Below are 15,864 nucleotides of genomic sequence, written 5' to 3'. Positions count from 1 at the left end.
TTTAGTAATTCCAGGGATCTGCAATGTAACGACAGGTTTAGGCAGAACCCACGGGGGTGTTCTCGGAATACAGGCGGGAGAGAATCTCGACGGCAAAACACTCTGATGCCGCGATATAGTCATTGAAAAGCTGGAACCTGGGTGTGTGGTAGGGAGCGATGACAGAGGATGGTGCCTGTGTCGGGTCAACACGCGGAGGTACATTCGAAGAGGCTCGCAGAGCAAGTACACCCGAATAGGACAAGCACGAGCTTCCGCTATTGTTCCATTGGTTGACGTGCATCGTGGGAGGCCCAAACATGTGCGCAACGCCTGAGCTTGAATGCTCTCGAGCGCGCGCACACAACTAAGTCCCATGCTTGAGAGCGCCGGCATGCTGTACCGTATATACCCTACGAATAGGGCTCGGTACAATTGGAGTAATGACGACTCCGAGGGGCCCCATCTTGTTGCTGCCACGACGCGAAGGACGTGAACAAAAGTCTTCAGCTTTGACTTCAGTGCGGCGACGTGTCTTGACCAAGATAATCCCCGGTCTATGACTAAGCCAAGGAATCTGTGGTGTGTAACCGTAGGTATCGCTACGCCGTCAACAATGATCGGATACCTGGTCATTCGTTTTCGCGTGAACGTAATCACAGAACATTTTTCAGTTGAGAGTCGGAGGCCTTGACGCCGAAGATACTTAGCTGTGATTGTCACTGCACGTTGAAGCCTAGCACGCATTTGGGGACGGGTGGCTCCAGATGCCCATATGCATATGTCGTCGGCATATGTGCTAATCTTTACCGTGCTAGGAAGTTCGGATGCAAGGCCAATCAATGCAACATTGAAAAGAGTTGGACTGAGAACTCCCCCTTGTGGAACACCTCGATGTATATGGTACTGTCCGGTGTCGCCATCACTTGTCGACATATACACCGTGCGGCCACTGAGGTAGCTAACAATCCATGTATATAGTCGGCCACCGATGTCTAAATCTTCCAGTGCATCAAGGATTGCATAATGTAGTACATTGTCGTATGCACCCTTAATATCCAGAAAGACAGCTCCAACTAACCGACGTCGACTTCTTTCCTGTTCAACAGTGGAGACCAAGTCGATAACTCCGTCAATCGAAGAACGGCCTCTTCTAAATCCGTGCATAAAATCAGGAAAGCAATTATTTCTCTCTAGAAACCATTCCAGTCTTGACAAAACCATTCTTTCCATTACTTTGCCGACGCAACTGGCTAAGGCGATCGGTCTGTAGGAGGAAAGCTCGTTGGGGCACTTTCCCGGTTTAAGCAGCGCTACAACGCGACTGCATTTCCAACCATCTGGAACATTTCCTTTCTCCCACGTCGTATTATAAAAAGATAGGAGAAGACGTCGTGATTCGGTGCCAAGATGGCAGAGTGCAGCGTACGTGATTCCGTCTGGTCCTGGTGCCGAGGAGCGTCGAGAAACTGAAAGCGCAGCGTCAAGCTCTTGCATCGTAAACGGTACTTCGAGCCGCTCATCAGGTGACGGGGGTGCGATGGTGACAAGGGATGAAGTCACTGCATTAGATGCGTCCACAATCAGTTTACAGTAGTCCTCTGCTACCTCCAATTCGGTCCGGCGTTGATGTAGAGCCACCGCATGGAATGGGTGTCTTTGTTGTGGAGTTGCCTGGAGACTTCGTATGACCCGCCATATCTTAGATAGAGGCTGTCTTGGATCTAGGGATCCACAGAAAGCCCTCCAACGCTGTCTGTCAAGCTTCTCCAGATGTCGAAGAACATGTCGTTGAGCTCGGCGACTGCTCGAAAGATCGGACGGTGACTTTGTTCTTCTGTATCGCCGTTCTGCGCGGCGACGGATCGCACGAAGGGCCTCATATTGTATGTCGACCGATGACCTGTGCCTCGGTATGCTGACTTCTCTAGTTTTGTCCCGCAGGGTAGAGGCAATGATGTCCTCTATTTCGGATGGAGATGTCATACTCTGACAGGCGGTGTCGACGGAGGTCTTAAATGCAATCCAGTCTGTTTGACGAATGCAACGTGAGGCTGAACGGCGAAACCAGCTAAAGTGAACGTAAGTGGGGAGGTGGTCGCTACCATGAGTCTCTAGATCCGTCGACCAGGATGCTGAAGACAGAAGGCTCCTTGATACAAACGTTAGGTCAAGACAACTGCTGTAGGACGTGCCACGAATAAATGTAGGAGACCCGTCATTGAGCACATTTAGTCCCCGACTACACATAAAGTCCGCCAAATATTTGCCACGAGGATTCATCGAAGTGCTACCCCACAGGGGATGGTGCGCGTTAAAGTCACCAATCACAATATGAGGGCCTTGCGATGCTTGCAGCAGAGACATCAGGTGCGAGCAATCGATCCTCGCTCTTGGGTGGATATATCCTCCAATCACTGTAACTGTGCGACATCTGTATTTTATGGTGAGGCATACGTAATCATTAGTAGTATGCGATGGGACGTCATGTCTGAAATACACCAGGTCGTGACGTATACAAACTAATACTTTGCTCGAGGTTTGGTCGTTACGAGACCACATCTGGACATAACCAGAAATACGGAAAGAAGAATCCATATTAGGTTCACAGATAACAATAACTGGAAATTGGTATTTAAATATCCGCTGTCGGAAATCCGACAAACGACCACGCAGACCGCGAGCATTCCATTGCATAACAAACGATTGACGCATCCGTTCTTCAAACATTATCGCCATACTTGCTTAGTGAAGAACCACTAGCAGTGGTTCCAAGACTTCAAGTAGCTGCACGGCAGCCTTGGCAGCCGGGGTATTTAGGCCGGAAAGAATCCTGCGCATGGAGCCCATCAAATTTTTCACCATACTCGTGACGTCAATGTCATCCATCTTTTCGTTTTCTTCAGTACGTGTAGGAGCGGTGCATAAGGGCGTTCCCACAGACCTTGACGGTAACGAGGGCCACTGAGTCTCCGATGTGGCTAGTGCCGATGATGGGTCGCCTTGCACTTTCGCGGCATACAAAGGCTTTGAGGCACGTGCTTCTTCATTCCTGAGACGAAGAGGGGGTGGATGTTGCACTTGAGCTGTCGTCCCTCCAACGCGAGGAGGGCTGCGATCCCGTTGATGTCGGTTTCGTGAACGACGTCTGCGGTGGCGGATAGCCCTTGCCGCTTCCCTGTGCGTGGAACGATCTCTACCCATCTTCTTCAGAATACCCATTTCCTTCCTGATCTTTGGGCACTCTTTTGACGTTGCGTCATGAGCACCAGAACAATTTGGACATTTCGCAGCAACGTTGCAATTGCTGTCTCCGTGAGGTCCACCACATCGTTTGCATGTTATTGCACCCTTGCAAACTGCGCTGACATGCCCAAGTTTCATGCACCTGTGACACTGTAAAAGCCTCGGCACGTAAGGACGTACCGGATGCCTCACATATCCAACCTTGACGTGTGTTGGCAAAGTTTCCGATTGGAACACTAATTTCACACATCGGGAACGTCCAAAACGGTGAAAGCTGAGCACAGGAGCTGACGATGATAGTAGTTTGGCCAGGTCAGTGTCTGTAATGTCAATGTCCACATCGTAGATGACGCCTGTCGTCGCTTCCTTGCCGTATGTGGGGAATGCGCGAACAGGGATGCTTCCCAACTGAGTGATGTTTTTCAGTGTCTCCAGTATGGTCGGTGTATTGACTTCCACCGAGAGGATGTTCTTTCGAGCGTTTATACGTATTTCTTCTACGTGACCATGGGCAGTTCGTTCAAAATATTCCGACAGGCTCTGCCTGTTCAGTGAGTTGAGGTTGTCTGTTGTCGTTGTTGGTACATATGCAATAGTGTATGATTGCTTGCCACTTGCCTTTTTCGTCGCCTGGCGACTGGTCGGTGATGTTCTTCGTATCTTTCTCTTCAGGCGTCGGCTTGACACCACGGTAAAATCGCTGTCCGAGCCCATCTCATCAGTAGAGGAGCCATCAGATGACTCAATCGGGACCATGCTGGGGTCGAAGCGGTCACTCACGTCACCGGCATAATGAACTGGCCGTTCAGGACAAAACTGCTGGGCGGGGTTTGGGTCCCCCATTGCAGAGGACGACGTCCCCCAGTTTTCTTGTCACTGATTGCAGAGATCACAGAAAATAAAATAGAAAATGCAGAGAGCTCGAAGCTGAAGCTGCTCGCTATGATCACTTCTTCTTCTTCCTTAAAAGAGAGCGTTTGAGAGAAAAGCGACTGCGATCTGCTTGCGATCTCCACGCACCGCATACGACAGCGAAACTTGGCTGAGATGTTCACAGCAGCGTATGCTACCTGCAGGCTGTGTTATTTCACCAAACCCGAGGGGGTGGTTCAGGGCTCCTTAAAGTTGAAAATCTGCCATAAAACTTATTTGTCTTGCACCACTGGCAGTACTTGGTGACCAAAATTTAACTTCCATATATAGCATGTGAGAGAGAGTGCACATAGGGAAATGGTGGGTAAGTCGCTGAAGCAAATTGCCATAATGTGTTCATGCATATGAGTATACAAGCATCTCAGATTGGGTGTCAAACATCTGTTGGACCATTTGGGATCAGTGTGTCCAGTTGTGTTAAGATGACGAATTAGAAATATCGGTGTTTTCTTTGACTGGGGGCTATTGACTTTCAACAAGCAAATGGACTATTGGTTCTCCCTGTAGCAACTTAGGTTCTCCTTATGACTTGTTAGTAAGCTCTTAGTTGTCATTAAACTTAGAGGCTACCAGTATTTCTATTGGAATTTTTACTAGGGTAGAAGATTGTAAGTGTATAACAACATGGTCATCCAAACACTGCTTTTTTTTCATCGCCCTTCAGCTACAATTCATATGTGCACTACCTGTTGGACATGCCCACAGCACTTACTGGGTGCGGAGGGTCTCTGAGGACACAACTTCGAATTCCTATAAACATAAACATTGTGTTCCATCTGCCTAGGTGCTTTACTCCGTCCACACCATGAAGGAAAGAAACAAAATAGGAGAGGCCCTGACATCACGTTTTTGAAGCCGGAAGTGCAGCCATGTTGGTGTGCCATCTCTCTTTGCACCTCCAATCAGCTCGCTGGAGCAGGTAGGTATGAGCTTTGAACTTGCATTGGCATGAGCTGTCCGAAGTGTCTGCTGCTGAAGCGCATCAGAAAAAAACCTACGAAAGTTCTGCAACAATTTTAGTGAAGCAGACGCAACCCCATTTTTTTCCGCAGCACATTGAAGATGATGACGAAGACCCGCACTGTGCTTACTTGAGTGTGTGTGTTGCTAGCTGACACTCGCACTCACAGGCCCAAAACACAACGTTCAAGCTTACACACCACACTCCAAAGTCAGCTTGGCTCACGAACAGAGTGTGCTGAGAGAAAGACACAAGCCGGAAAACCTTATCTCACTTTTCAGAGGCTGAGAGCGGCAGCAACAGCTTCAGGTGCGCTATTGTTATGGCAACGTTGATGTTTGGCACACCAGTTTCAGTGCCCCTTTGCGAAAAACACCCCGTGACTTCCGCCACACTCTCTTCAACTGACCCGTGTTAGCCAGGGCCTCTTCTACGCTTTCTTTCCTCCATGGTCCACACCAACTCCTCTGTCATCTATCTAGCACATTTATTCCAGGGTATGTACTTTCAGTCTGATGCTGGAGATGAAGCCGTGCATTCCAGTAGCCTCCTTACACACTGACCACGGCGACTTGGAGATTGCGACTTTCTTGAATGTCACAAAGTCCTTTGTTTTTGATGTGAGACAAGAGCTTTAGGTCAATATAATCTGTGAAAAAGACAAATAGGCCCTACCACTGGTGAGATTCAATAGCCATACAGGCTATTGAGTTTCTCCAGCAGGTGGAGGTCGTGATGAGTGAGAACCCTGAAGGATTGATTACAGGCATTTCGAAGCGGCTTCAAGTGCCAGAGTCAATATTAAAGCTTCCTATGCACGATTTCATTAGGCGCCACTCCTAAGTAATGGGTTTGCTTTCTCCAACAGTGCCTCACAATCCAAGGATGTCTGGTTGCGAACTTCCGCGGTCACATCACCCTTTATGTACATAAGCTTCCTAGTTCCGAATTCCGAATATCTAAATGTGTGCTACTATGTGTGCCAGGTATCACTGAAAAGGAGACTAATAAGCAGCCACACAATGATAAAAACTCAAAGAAGGCTGTGATTGCGGAAGCGCTGCCCAACATCAACATGCATTATTTGATGTGGGCATGCAGCTATTATAAAAGCTGAATTCAGTCAATAATTGAGGCTAAAGATCGTTTTATTTAACAGTCTACTAAAAAAGCAGCAAAAGAATCACTGTAATATATTTGGAATGAACATATTTAATCTTGCCTGAACTATTGCTGCTAGTCCTAAACTTGTCATTACGTCCTGAAATAACTTGTGCACAGAAGAAAAGTAGACTAATAATATGTATGCTAAACTAGTAGCTTATTGGCATCAATAACCCTGATGGGCTATTAGCTTTTGTATTGGAATTATTGCTGGGCTTATTTAATAACATCGTTCTTTGGGACCAAGCTTGAAAACTGACAGTGACAAAAACACTTCCACAATCAATGCACCAACTCGAAACGTTTCCACTCAATAGAAAAAGGATTTTATAGTGACTAATTAATGCAAGATGATTGTGAAGTACTGAAATAGCACAAGCTAAAAGCTCCTAGTTAGTTCCCAGCTAGCAAGTAAAATACAGGCATCAGTACTACAGTCACTATGAATAGTGGGCATCATTTACCGCTGGGACACAAAGCCAATGCAGGGTAAAAATTAATGCCTTTTAAGTGCATGATAAGTAGCCACCAATGCACGAGTTTTGCTGTCTATAGGCAGTGGTTGGCCAGATGTGACATACACAAATGAGTAAGCTAGTGTTTTATGATTAAGGAGATTCTATGTGGAATTATGATGTGCAGCAGGCGTACTGACCTGCATCTGTGAGGCTGGTTCCGCAGCCAGGTAGAGTCGAAGGGCTCACTCTCATTGTCACTTACATAGGCATTGTAGTGGAAGATGACGGTGCAATTTTCAGGGATCAATGGGCCCACACCAGGTTGAACCACCTGCACAAAAGTATTGCATTTCATTTATTTCTGCCTTAAAGGCCCGGAGGCATTACATATGGGAGGGCTTCATTCCATGTGAAAGTGTCAGAACAAATGAACACAACACCAAAAATTGAAAAAGAAAAGCAAAACTGAAAAGAAACAATTGCAAAGAGGAAAACATTGTGTTGGTAGGGTAATGTTGCAGTAAGGAAGAGGCATGATCTGAGGATTAGGCAAGATGCAGGGGCGTAGCCAGCGGGACAGCTTACGGGGCTTCAGCCCCCACCCTCCCGAAATTTTTTCGTGCTGCCATGCACCGCAGACCAAAACAACCCCCAGTGCTGGAAATCATTCTGGATTTTATCTAGAATGTCTTTTTCGTGCTCGAAAAGACATAGACATTTCAGCTCGAACATTGCAAACTTGGGCTGGATTTTGTGGCAATGCCCATGTGCCTGGAGTCGCATAATGCAAGAAGCCCCATCAAAGCACAAAGTTTCAAGGGCGTTTTGATGGCAAGCGGGCTCGTCACGGTGTCTCGCAGAGGCCATGGAATCTACGGAGCGCGAGGATTTCAATTCTGAAACTTAATGGGTATAAAGTTCCCATAAACTTTTGATGTAAAAGGTGCATTGACTTGTGCTTTAGATTTTAATTTCTGGAACATTCGGGGGTTTAATGTTGTTATAAACGTTTCACGCCGAAGGTGCATTGAGTTTTCTAAAGTTGTACAAACGCCCATACAACGAAACAAGCCAAATCAACACACTGTCAGACAACTTGACAAAGCATGCAGTGAGGTCCGATTAGATGAAGCATTGTGGTGGTTCAGTTGTGCCGTCATGTCACAGAAAAGAATATCAACATTTTTTTCACGTGCGCCAAAGCATCCATGTCAAGACATTAAAGCCAGCAAAGGTACCTACGTTCTTCCTTTTTTTTTTTTTTGTAGTTTGACTTTTATTCACGAGGACACATTGAGCTTCCTTAATTTTCTTGTTCTCGGTACCCACGGGCTGCCAGAGCCAGCCAGAGCACTTACCTTTTTCTAGTGTTGCCCCAACTACAGCGTGGCCACTTTGGTGCACGTTCGTTTTTGTCTGGCCGAGTGGATTTTTGCCTGGCAAAGTTTTACATGCTCTCCGGCTAGCAGACGAGAAAAAGAAATAATGGTCGCTCACTGCCATCACTGTGACGGACGGATTGCAACGTGCTTTCTTGAGTGCAACTTCTCCGGAAAGTCTAGTCTTGCCGGTGTAGGATACCAAGTAGTATGCATATGGTTCTCTGTGGACCAAGTGTCTGACGTTTTCTTCTTTATTCCTTCGGTAATCACATTATGTGCCCAAAGTAGGCATTCGATTGTGACCAACATGCTTTCCTTCAGGTTTCTTTCATTTTGGTGCCCCCCCCCCCCACAAGAGAAAAAAGGAAAGACATCGTTGCAAGCAGCGAATTGTCGCATGGTCAAAGTTCAATTTTGTTACTTCTTCGAACGACAGAAAGCTGAGCTAGTTGGCAAGGATTCATTATGCAGAAAAGAGGTGAGGCATGCAGACAGGACGCAAGAGTAGAGAAGTGGACAACACGAACGCCGACTATCAACTGAAGGGAGCACTGAGACGGAAAAAGAAAAAAGACAAAAAACTCATCTGCGCAAGCTCAGGAATGGTATCACCACGTGTCAGTCGAGTACATGTGCCGGTCTACGTGAGAGAACTGTTAAGGCACTTAATCTCTTCCTTATGTAAAGTAATCGAAGGCTGACTCTCGCATGCACTTCCACCATTATAGATATGCCATGCCTCTACCATAAGATGCGTATCTTCATTCTTATGCCATAAGGCATAAGAATGAAGATATCTGCCCTCCTGATACCTGCCCTAGCGGCCAGATCTCGAGAGAAGGTACCCCGGAAAAAGAAATAGAAACACACGGACGCTCACTGCAGCGAACACTTGTGCTGTGTACCGCGTTGAAACTCTACTGGTAGCTCGACGTCGGCGCGGTGCAGAAAACATGCGTAGCGTAAGACTGCAACTCCACTTTAAAACAGAAAAGGGCAAGGGCTTCGTCCAGACTGCACCCTGAAGCACGTAGTTGCCGTCCTGCATTGACGGCTGTCAAATTTATCGATAAATCCCTGCATTACACTTGGGCGACACTTCATAAACATGTTGCTGACACAGCTTTCTTGCAGCATCAGCACACTCTTGCTGGTGATGGCAGCGCATGCCTGACTGCACATACTCGTTTAAGGCCTGGTAACACTCGGTCGATACAAGACCGACAAGACGCTGACTGCGACGATTGGATGACTATTCAGCACTGTGTCACCATACAGAAAGAAATATAACAAGAGGAGACACTCGGCAAAAAGCGGCAACAGGTAATATGTCACGCTATAATACTAACAACAACCATTTGCTGCCGCGAGCATCAAAAAAAAAAAAAAGAATGTGAAATGAGATTAACAGAAATTGTTTTATTTTTTTCATTATTTCCTGGCAAAAGTAAAAATATCTGCAATAAATTAAATTAAACTTTGCAGCTTACTTCCGTCGCCTAGCAACAGGCGAATGACTAGCCAGGCATAGTGTCACTGAGACCATCTGATCATAACAGGCCAACAACGACGCAACAGACGGGTGCAAGTTGCCATACAGCGCGACGGGCTTTCTTGTCAACGGCACTGACAAAATCAGCATGCCGACCATATGATAGCTTGACTGCAGAACCCTACGCAATCAGCCGTCGAACCGACAATGCGATAGCTGCAGCGCTCATTCCCTTGTATATATAATTATTCGCCCTCAAAATGCGTCGACATGCCTTCGAAGTTGAAATGCACGAGCTTCAGTCCTCTCAAGCCTTGCACATGAAGTTTGAGCCAAAGTTGATCCTGTTTAGCGAAGGTTAAGTTAGGCCTCACCCCGTCGAGTTCGTGCACTCGCTACCAATGGACCTGAACTTAAAAAATAAGCAGTCAGGATGAAGAAACCACTCTCATAGTTCATTTGTGGGATTTAACAACTACTCTTCACTTCACACGGCACGCACACAATAAGCGGCAAGCGGCGACAATAAAATATCTTGCACTTTGGTCACCATCCCTGACGCTGCCGGTCGCAGTCGCGCAGATGGTGAGTCTGTGTGTGTTGTTATGCTGACACATTTCTTAATTCCAGAGAAGCACTTTTTACCTCTACGTCAAATGGGAAATAAAAAACGGTGCATTCAGTACAGCAGCATAAACTCGCTCAGTTACCAATGGTGTCAGCGATGGCATCCACGTTTTCGCAAGAAAACTACATGGCCTATGAGTGAGGGCTTATGCCGAGCACAGTTTTCTCTAATAAAAGGTTATGGTACTCGCAAACTGTAAGTATGATGAAGTTAAACAAAAGCATTAAGAATCAGTATTAACAGCCTGTAACATACATGTGTCCAGATGACAGTTGCAGTTGTTTCAGTGGCTCGGCTGCTCATATTGATCCGTCTCAAGGTGGAACAATACGCCTCATATGCGCAGATATGTATGTTTTGCTATGTTTTGAGAAAGTGACGTGCCGTTTCTACAACATCCGAAGCTAACAGCGATCTGTAGCTGTAGATCTAAACAAATGCACCGCTTTGGCAAATCCGACATGGAAGGCTGCGCTCAAAGGCTTCTTGAATATGCAATCTGTTTAGTGAATGAGTAAAAGGAATACAGAAAGTGATGTGCAAGCGCTGACATCAGCAACAATGAACTCTAAGGCAGCCGCGTCGGCAGACGTAACTCAGCGTACCTTTATCGGCCACACTGTTACCACAACAGTGCACTTGGGCCTGTTCACCCAGTATAGTCGATGGGTGAACGACATGCTGCCCCGGAGAAGCCATGAATAATAAATCGCGATCCACAAAACGCACAACCGACGTACACTCAACATGGGCGAAATCCCCGGCACCCTTCCAAAACGATTCCAGCGGCATGCGTCAGAGTGCATCACAGGAACATGAAAGATAATGAAAGAGGCGGATTGATTAAACATGACTAAAGACGCTTAGTAGTGAGCAGTAATGACTAATAATGACTGAAATGACTTGTAATTACTACTAAATGACCAATATGTCTAACGACAACTTGTAACGACTACAATTCATTAAAAACAAATTAAATGTAAGAAAAATTATGGGGTTTTACGTGCCAGAACCACTTTCTGATTATGAGGCACGCCGTAGTGGAGGACTCCGGAAATTTCGACCACCTGGGGTTCTTTAACGTGCACCTTAATCTAAGTACACAGGTGTTTTCGCATTTCACCCCCATCGAAATGCGGCCACTGTGGCCGGGATTTGATCCCACGACCTCGTGCTCAGCAACCCAACACAATTCATTAAAGATGACTTAATATGTTTAGTGATGACCAGTAATGACTGAAATGACTTGTGATGACCACTAAGATGACTATATATAATGATATGACCAAAATGTCTAATGACGGCTTGTAAGGATCACAATTGATTACAAATGACTAAAAATGCTTAGTAGTGAGCAGTAATTACTAAAAATGACTGAAATGGCTTTTAATGACTTGTAATGGGTATGAAATGACCAATTGTAGTCAAGTACACTCTTAAGAAAAATTACACCCTTTTGCCACACAACAATAATCGTTATCTGTCTTGTCCGCATTTCCTTTCTTTAACGCGGCTAGCCCGGTACTTCCCAGTAACGAACGGTATGCGCGTTATCAGCATGACATATCATTTACCACAGGAAAGTAGCGGGCGCGGCGTTTTCAAGAAAGGAAGCGCAAGCAAGGCAGATGACGATTACCGTTGTGTGGCAGGGATACACCCCAAAGGGTGTAACTTTGCTTAAGAGCGTAGGCTTTCGCCGTTCACCAGTTATGAGGGATCTTAAAAGACCCTGTAATTATGTTCTTCATTCCGCCAAATTAGATAACTAGACTAATTAATTAATCAACTTCTAAAATATAATTGGATGAAAAATGTCAATGAGAAACCTGTGGAACATGAACAACAGCTTTCTGTTGCAAGATATACGCGCTACATGAAAGTGTTCTCCGCATTCTTACACCTGAGTTTTCCGAGCGTGAATGAGGCCCGCGAATACACGCGAGGTGCCTCGAGCCAATGTAAAGGCGGCAGTGCTCGAGCGGCAAGTGGCGCGGCGATTTTGCGTGTATTTGCAATTGCTTCTTTCGCACTCGGAAAAACTTTTATGTAGCACGTATTGAGCAACTTAAAGCTGTATCTGGAGTTTTTCATGTTGCTCTGCAATTTTCTCATCGACACTTTTTATATAATTATAATATTTGAGAAGGTGATTAATTAATTAATGCTAATTATCTAATTAGGCGGAATGAAAAAGAAATAATCTGAGTATCTCCAAGCTACGGCAAACGACATTCCCTTGGTTCTGTCCAGCTACGTGGCATTTGCATATTTTTAGTATTTCGCTCAAGTTACGGGGGACAAGTTATGTGGGGCTGAAACCGTACGGTGACGCGCGCTTTGACTTTGCCGCCTTATGATGGCTTATTGACCATCACTACGTCAACCAACATGGGCAGTCGCTGCAGTTTAAAAACGAAGCAACTATGTGCTAGCTGGTTGTCGAACCTCGAACGCCGATCGGCGTTTCTCGGGTAAATCCTTGTGGAGCTTTCTTTCACAGTTACAAGGTTTAAATGCGACCTAGCTGCAACTACCCCTGCATGATAGTACAAATTCTCATTTAGTTGTAATAAGATGACATCAATCCTCCTTGCCACATGCATTTAAATCGACCATGTAGAAATCACAGCGAGAAACGCAACCTGAACGTATACGCAACGACCGAGCCGAACCGAGCTGCGTGTACAGTTGTGCACGGCGCGTAACGATAAAAGGACAGCACGTCGGCACCCACCTCCTTCAGCACCCCGCCGTCTTCTGTCAACTGTTCCATTGATTAAGCACCTCCACCACTCGCAGCTACTGTAAAAACGCTTCTTTTGAAGCAATAAGGACGTAAGTCTCGTCCTTCGCGGTCGTTGTCTGTCGGTTCTTTTCGCGGGCGAGGAGGAAAATGAGAGGTACACGACAGAGGAGGCACTGGCAGGAGCTAGCAGGATCGCGTAGCTGCCATTGGTCGCCGCTTTCCTCCTCTCACTGGAGTATGCTGCAGCAGCTGAAGTGCGCTTAGTGGCTACCATGCGTCCTTCCTTTCTTTAGATCACTATCATCATCATCTTAGTGGCTAAGCGAGAGCACGGCTGACCGTGCCAACCACAGAGTTTCCTACGAAACTACGAAACTCTATGGTACCAACTATGGAAGAAGCGCCAGCACATCACCACCTAAACAAGCGTCGGCCAACGCCGGACTCGACTCTCGAGTCCGTCCGTGCCGAGAGCGGCAGGCGCTTCGTAACCGTCGGGAGATCGTGATCTGGGGTGGCTAAATGCGCGTCGCGGTGGTGGTGGTGAAAAACTTTTGTTGCTCTCAGAAGAGAAGCACATGGAGGTATGCATGAGCCGGTCCTTAAGGTCCCGGCCCTTAAGATACTAGGTGGGATACCTAGTACGGGACCCCAGTGGCTTCGGCTGCTGCCCGGATGCGCTTGACCAAGGCCCTTTGGGCCTGCAGGTCATAGCAGCCGAGCAGGGTCGCCTAGAGCCCAGTCCTCCCCAGCGGGGTTGGGGTGAGGGGCAATAGCTGCGTTGCATGGGCAGGCCCACAACATGTGGTAGCTGTGGTAGGATCAAAATGTTTGAGCATGCTGCCGGGCACATCAGAGTGTTCGTGTAGAGACGGAGTAGAAGCCGCTCCTCCGTCTTCGATAGTCCCTTACTCGGGCGAGGGTAATGGCTATGGCCAGATTGATAATGCAGGACAATGTCTTTAAAAGAATACGCGGGATTGAATTCGAGATCCTGATCTAGGGAGTCGAGAAAGGAGGCCCGGAGAGAGAGCGTGCGGGTGGCGGCATCGGCTGCCTCGTTCCCCTAGAGACCCATATGAGCAGGAGCCCATACTATCCCATACTATGTTCCGGTGAGCGGGGTCCCCGGTGTAGGTGCAACATTGAAGTAGTCGGTGGGCTAAGTATGGAGCCCAGCCTTGCTCGACGTTCCGACAGACCCCTCGCGAGTCGGAGATAATTGTTTTGGAATCAGAGTGGGTACCCAAGCAACCCTAGCCGACTGCCGATGCTTGGCCGATTGTTGAGAAATAGTCGGAAGCCGGCTTCACTGGCCACCCGACTTCCGAAAACAGTCGGCCCGATGTCTACTTCCAGCTACATCGGCACGCGGCCAGCCACATGGGCCGAGCCCCAGGCCGGGTACAGCGGGGCGTGGCGCTTTTGACGGCGCTCGACGTTTCTGCGCAGGCGCGAGTAAGAGAGGGTGCGAGAGAAAAAACGGCCGTGGCTTAGCTTGGTTAAGCCTGGTGATTGCGAAGCAATAGTGTGTTATTCTCGGATCAGCTGGTAGTATGGCTGGTGGTAGTCTTGGGTTATGCTAGTCTTACGGCTTACAGTGAATCATCTAAGAGGAAGTCATCCGTCGAATCCGTGTATGCCGACAATACAAAATCTTCCAGTATCGATTGGCCGACGGTGCGGTAACACTCCATTTTCTCCGCGTCGTAAGATATGCCCACTCGGTGCTTGCAGTAGCGTTCGTTAAAGTACGCTAGCGTTGCGCCGTAATAAATGTTGGGGTTATTGTCCCCGTCCAAAATGCGATACAGTTTGTTGTACGCCTCCTCGTCGTGTTCACGATGCATTAGCGGTAGCTTGTATGTTTCGGCCACGTTGTAGATGGCCAAGTTGCCTGTTCCGTGCAGTCTGGCCGCCCGATTGCACAGACTGCACGGAACAGGCAGCCCCGCGTGTGCGGAATGCGGCGAGGATGAGACACTGCAACACCTTCTCCTGCGTTGCCCATCCTTCGACGTTGAGCGCACCGCGCTCTGTGCTTCATATCGCCGAGTCGGACTACCGTGCAGCACGGAGGGTGATCTCCTATTTCCCGCAGCCCCCGCCTCCATCGCCAAGAGAGCGCTTGCTGCCCTCCTTGGCTTTTGTGACGAGACTCAGCTGAGAGCGCGGCTGTAAGCCCCGCTTTGCTTCTTCTTTAACCTTCTTGGTTTTCTTTTTTTCGCTCTCTTTCGTTCTCTCTCTAATCTTTTTCTCCCCACTCCCCTTACCACGTGCAGTGCTGTTGAGGTGCCCTCCCTTGAGAGACAGTTACGGCACTGCACTTTTCTCTTCCTTTCATCTTAAAAATCACTACTGCATAACACCCCCATCGTTCGTCGGTCATCTTAAGTTTGCCCCACCTGTGCATCTGCGTGTCCGGCGTGTCGCTGGTTGCCCCGGGGTCCGGCGGTAGACCCATCTTGCGTCTTATAATGTAGTTCTTGTAGCGCGGTACGCGCTCGTACGCGTCGCCTATAGAGACCTCGTCCAGGTAGCAAAACGCGTTTTTATTTTGTTTTTGTTGAACATGGTTCGAGTAGACCGCTTTATGGGGTTGGGCGGCGTCTTTGACGGACCGCCGAGACGACGGTATGGCTCGAACGGCGTGCACGACGTGGCTTCACACCCACTTTTCGTGAACACGAATCGACCGTTGCTACACGTCAAACCGTCCGGGCACGGGTAATCCACTGGAAGGGGTTCCCACGTTACGGCGTCGTCGCCGAAAAACTTAAAGTCGTCGATTCCCTTGGCGCGCCGATGTTCGAGCAACTTCTGATAGGCGTATTTATTGATGTAGTAGTAATCGAGCATCGTGGGCCCTGGG

General features: G+C 47.7%; 1 protein-coding gene across 2 annotated transcripts in view; it reads right to left on the bottom strand.

Moving 5' to 3' along the window:
* Positions 1-13,179, bottom strand: part of LOC142582167 (inactive peptidyl-prolyl cis-trans isomerase FKBP6-like) — a 72,504-nt gene extending 59,325 nt beyond the window's left edge. The window contains exons 1-2 of one of the 2 annotated variants that reach the window (XM_075691562.1): positions 12,981-13,179; positions 6,939-7,072 (exon numbers count right to left, since the gene is read on the bottom strand). In XM_075691562.1, coding sequence (XP_075547677.1) covers positions 6,939-7,072; positions 12,981-13,019 — 173 coding nt within the window. In that variant the 5' untranslated portion in view covers positions 13,020-13,179. The remainder of the gene's footprint in view (positions 1-6,938; positions 7,073-12,980) is intronic. The other variant, XM_075691561.1, reaches the window with a different exon arrangement.
* Positions 13,180-15,864: the final 2,685 nt, after the last annotated feature.

This window comes from Dermacentor variabilis, chromosome 5 (assembly GCF_050947875.1).
Source record: "Dermacentor variabilis isolate Ectoservices chromosome 5, ASM5094787v1, whole genome shotgun sequence".
Taxonomy (NCBI): Eukaryota; Metazoa; Arthropoda; class Arachnida; order Ixodida; family Ixodidae; genus Dermacentor; species Dermacentor variabilis.
The sequence above is the reverse complement of the archived record's forward strand: the minus strand, read 5'-3'. Positions and strand labels throughout refer to the sequence as shown.